The 2811-nt window shown below is 33.9% G+C and overlaps 1 protein-coding gene across 4 annotated transcripts in view; it reads left to right on the top strand.

Moving 5' to 3' along the window:
• Positions 1-2811, top strand: part of LOC108693084 (uncharacterized RNA-binding protein C3H8.09c-like) — a 213225-nt gene that overhangs the window by 187686 nt on the left and 22728 nt on the right. For all 4 annotated transcript variants that reach the window (XM_018201776.1, XM_018201773.1, XM_018201774.1 and 1 more), the window contains one exon: positions 606-623. In XM_018201776.1, coding sequence (XP_018057265.1) covers positions 606-623 — 18 coding nt within the window. The remainder of the gene's footprint in view (positions 1-605; positions 624-2811) is intronic.

The raw sequence follows: 2811 nt of genomic DNA, 5'->3' as shown, positions 1-2811 counted from the left end.
GTGTATTTCGAACAATTAAAAAAATTATTGTTATACAAAGCATGTATGCTTATTTCTTCCTTTAAATTCTCATTTCATTTCAATGAAAAAAATTCGTATTATTTTCTTATTCACTTTTATATGTTTACACAATTTAATAGATATACTTAATGAGGTACGTTGAATTACGAAATTGAAATTTATATCATGCAAGTTAATGGTAAATGTTATTTAGTTCTCTTTTGGAGGACCCTGTAGTTCAAATTACACGCTCTGGTAATCGTCAATCGATTCACCATTCGTGCCCAATCACCGCAATATATAGATCGCGAAATAACATTCGAATATTTCGGTCGACGCGAATTTGTAAATGTTTTTAACGCTTGCATTTCATCTTTTATATTGCGTGATCATTAGTAAACAATATTATATCAATTTAATTGTCACTTGTGCGTTTATACAAAATCATAAAGTTAAATATTTCATCCTGTGGTATTATTATTTTAAATAAACAATTAATATACAATAATACGAAGTCATTCTGAAAAAATTATATAATAATAAATAATAATATGTTTATTGCCAATCATTTGTCTAATTTAAATTGTTTTTATTATGTGTTTCAGGGACTACTACTATGACAGGTGAATGTCTCGAACTTTACTCCAATAAGCAAGTATCATAGTATTAATTTACGTTAATGCGATGCCATGCATTGTTGTTGTAAAGATAAACTGCAATTTAAAGCAGTAATTTAATAAATGATAAAAATAATAAATAGCATGAGCATAAAATCCCTGTTTAAGGTCGGATTTTTTTCTGTTAAACTTGTTAATTTTTGATTAACTTGTGATTAGACTTAACTTGGTAATAATATAAAAAGTATATTTTTCTAGCTGTAGTTAATCACAAATGCTTTTGTAATAAGTAATTTTTTAAATTACTACTACAAAACCATCCAGTTAAGTGATTAATCATAGCTAGAAAAACATAATTTTTACGTTATCATCAAGTTGTGAGGTTAAATTTAAATTATAAGTTAATTTAAAAAATGAGAATAAATCTAAGTAAATAAGAGAAATTTCTGTGCTACTTTCAAAGCGGACTTTAGTGCTTAAATATTTCTGTGTGAATTTATATATATATTTAATTCTATAAACTGTGCTCCGAAATCTTTTTCGATCTTAAAATGCATTAGACAGAATCAGAATAGTGATATTACTTATTAAATTAACAAGTAAAATGATTCAAAAATGAGAATTGATAATTTAACAATTTAAAAATGAGAAACTGAGCTATTTAGAGCTTTTCAAAACTCATACATTTCTTCCACATTCGCCATGTTTTTTCTACTTCCTTTTCAATTTTAATAAAAAGCTTTAGATTTTTCTCATTAGTAGTCATATAGGCGAAACACGTTTATGCTCCTTTGTCTCTGATCTCCTCAACACGTGCTCGGCTAATTCATGCGAGCCGACAATAAGCAGCGTCCGGACGTACGCGTTTTGCGCGAGTTGCATGTCCAAAGCCCGCTACTGTACGAATGCAAACGCATTCGAACAAAATAAGGGAAGAGAAACAAACACGGCGCTATGGACCTCGGACTGTAGCACGGTGGTGGTCGCTAAAAAAAAGAAGAGTTCGCCGCGCTCGGCGGAATGCGTCCCGTGGTGCATTCATATTTTGCCCTTTTTAATCGCACGCGTTTCAGACACGGAACGGGGCGAGGCTTTTATTGCAGCGTCCACCGGCACGATGCGACACGGCCAGTGCGCTCCGCTCCGCTCGGCTCGGCGCGACGCGATGCGACGCGACGCGACGCGACGCGTTGCGTCGTGTGTTCTCCATGCCGGTCACGGAGACGCTTCTGAATAGTCACAATTAAAACGAAAGCGAAGATGCAATGCCGTATGTTGACGTTAGCGAAGTTGCATTTCTCTCTTTCTCTTTAAGTTCTATTTGCCTTTTTTAACGGCCTCAACGGGGAGAGAGACCAAGCGAGTTAGACGCAATGGTCGTTGATGCACGTGCATCATTTCGCATCGAGGGACGCGATGGGACGCTCAATGACGCATTTTGCAGAGTCGTTCTTTTATTATTGCTCATTTAGCTGCACTATGTCGGGAAAGAAAAGGAAAAAGAAAGCCGAACCAGTTTATTGTAATTTTCAAGAGAAATATTCAGAATATGAAGCACAGGACTGTAATAGAAGCGGATTGACGCGCGGATGAGAAGAGAATTCATAATTCGAAATCTCGAATCTATCACGAGGATTCGCGAGTGACGCACCGCACGCATGGGACAATTGGATTAACACGTGGCTACAGAGCAGCTATAATGCCCATACCTCGTGGATATTGGGTTAATTAGAGAAGTCTGTCCCTGGAGATTCATCATCAGACGACATCACACACAATGAATTATTAGAATCGAGATTCGCGCGATTCGCTGTTGTCTGATCTGTGACTTTCTTACGATCAAACTATTATCAGTTTTCAATTTTACGAACTTTCAAATCGTGAGCTTGTAGCATTTCATAGATATCAAAAACATAATTATAACCATTAAATGCGTTCCTTTGCATGCACGATTTTTATTTTTTATTAAAATAATAATATTTTCAAATATTTTTTGTAACATTAAAATTATTTGTAACATTTCATGTGTCATATTCAGCAGTTGCTCAATAGTTGCTCAATTTTTACAAAATAAATGCATTAGCGAAAAGTATATTAAATATATATAAAAGATGTATATTTATAATTTTTATAATGTTAAAAGAGAGATTTTAACTTTATAATAACATTTTATTTTTAACTGATATAATGTATA

This window comes from Atta colombica, unplaced genomic scaffold (assembly GCF_001594045.1).
Source record: "Atta colombica isolate Treedump-2 unplaced genomic scaffold, Acol1.0 scaffold88, whole genome shotgun sequence".
NCBI classification, from domain to species: Eukaryota; Metazoa; Arthropoda; class Insecta; order Hymenoptera; family Formicidae; genus Atta; species Atta colombica.
This window is presented reverse-complemented; position numbering and strand designations above follow the sequence as displayed.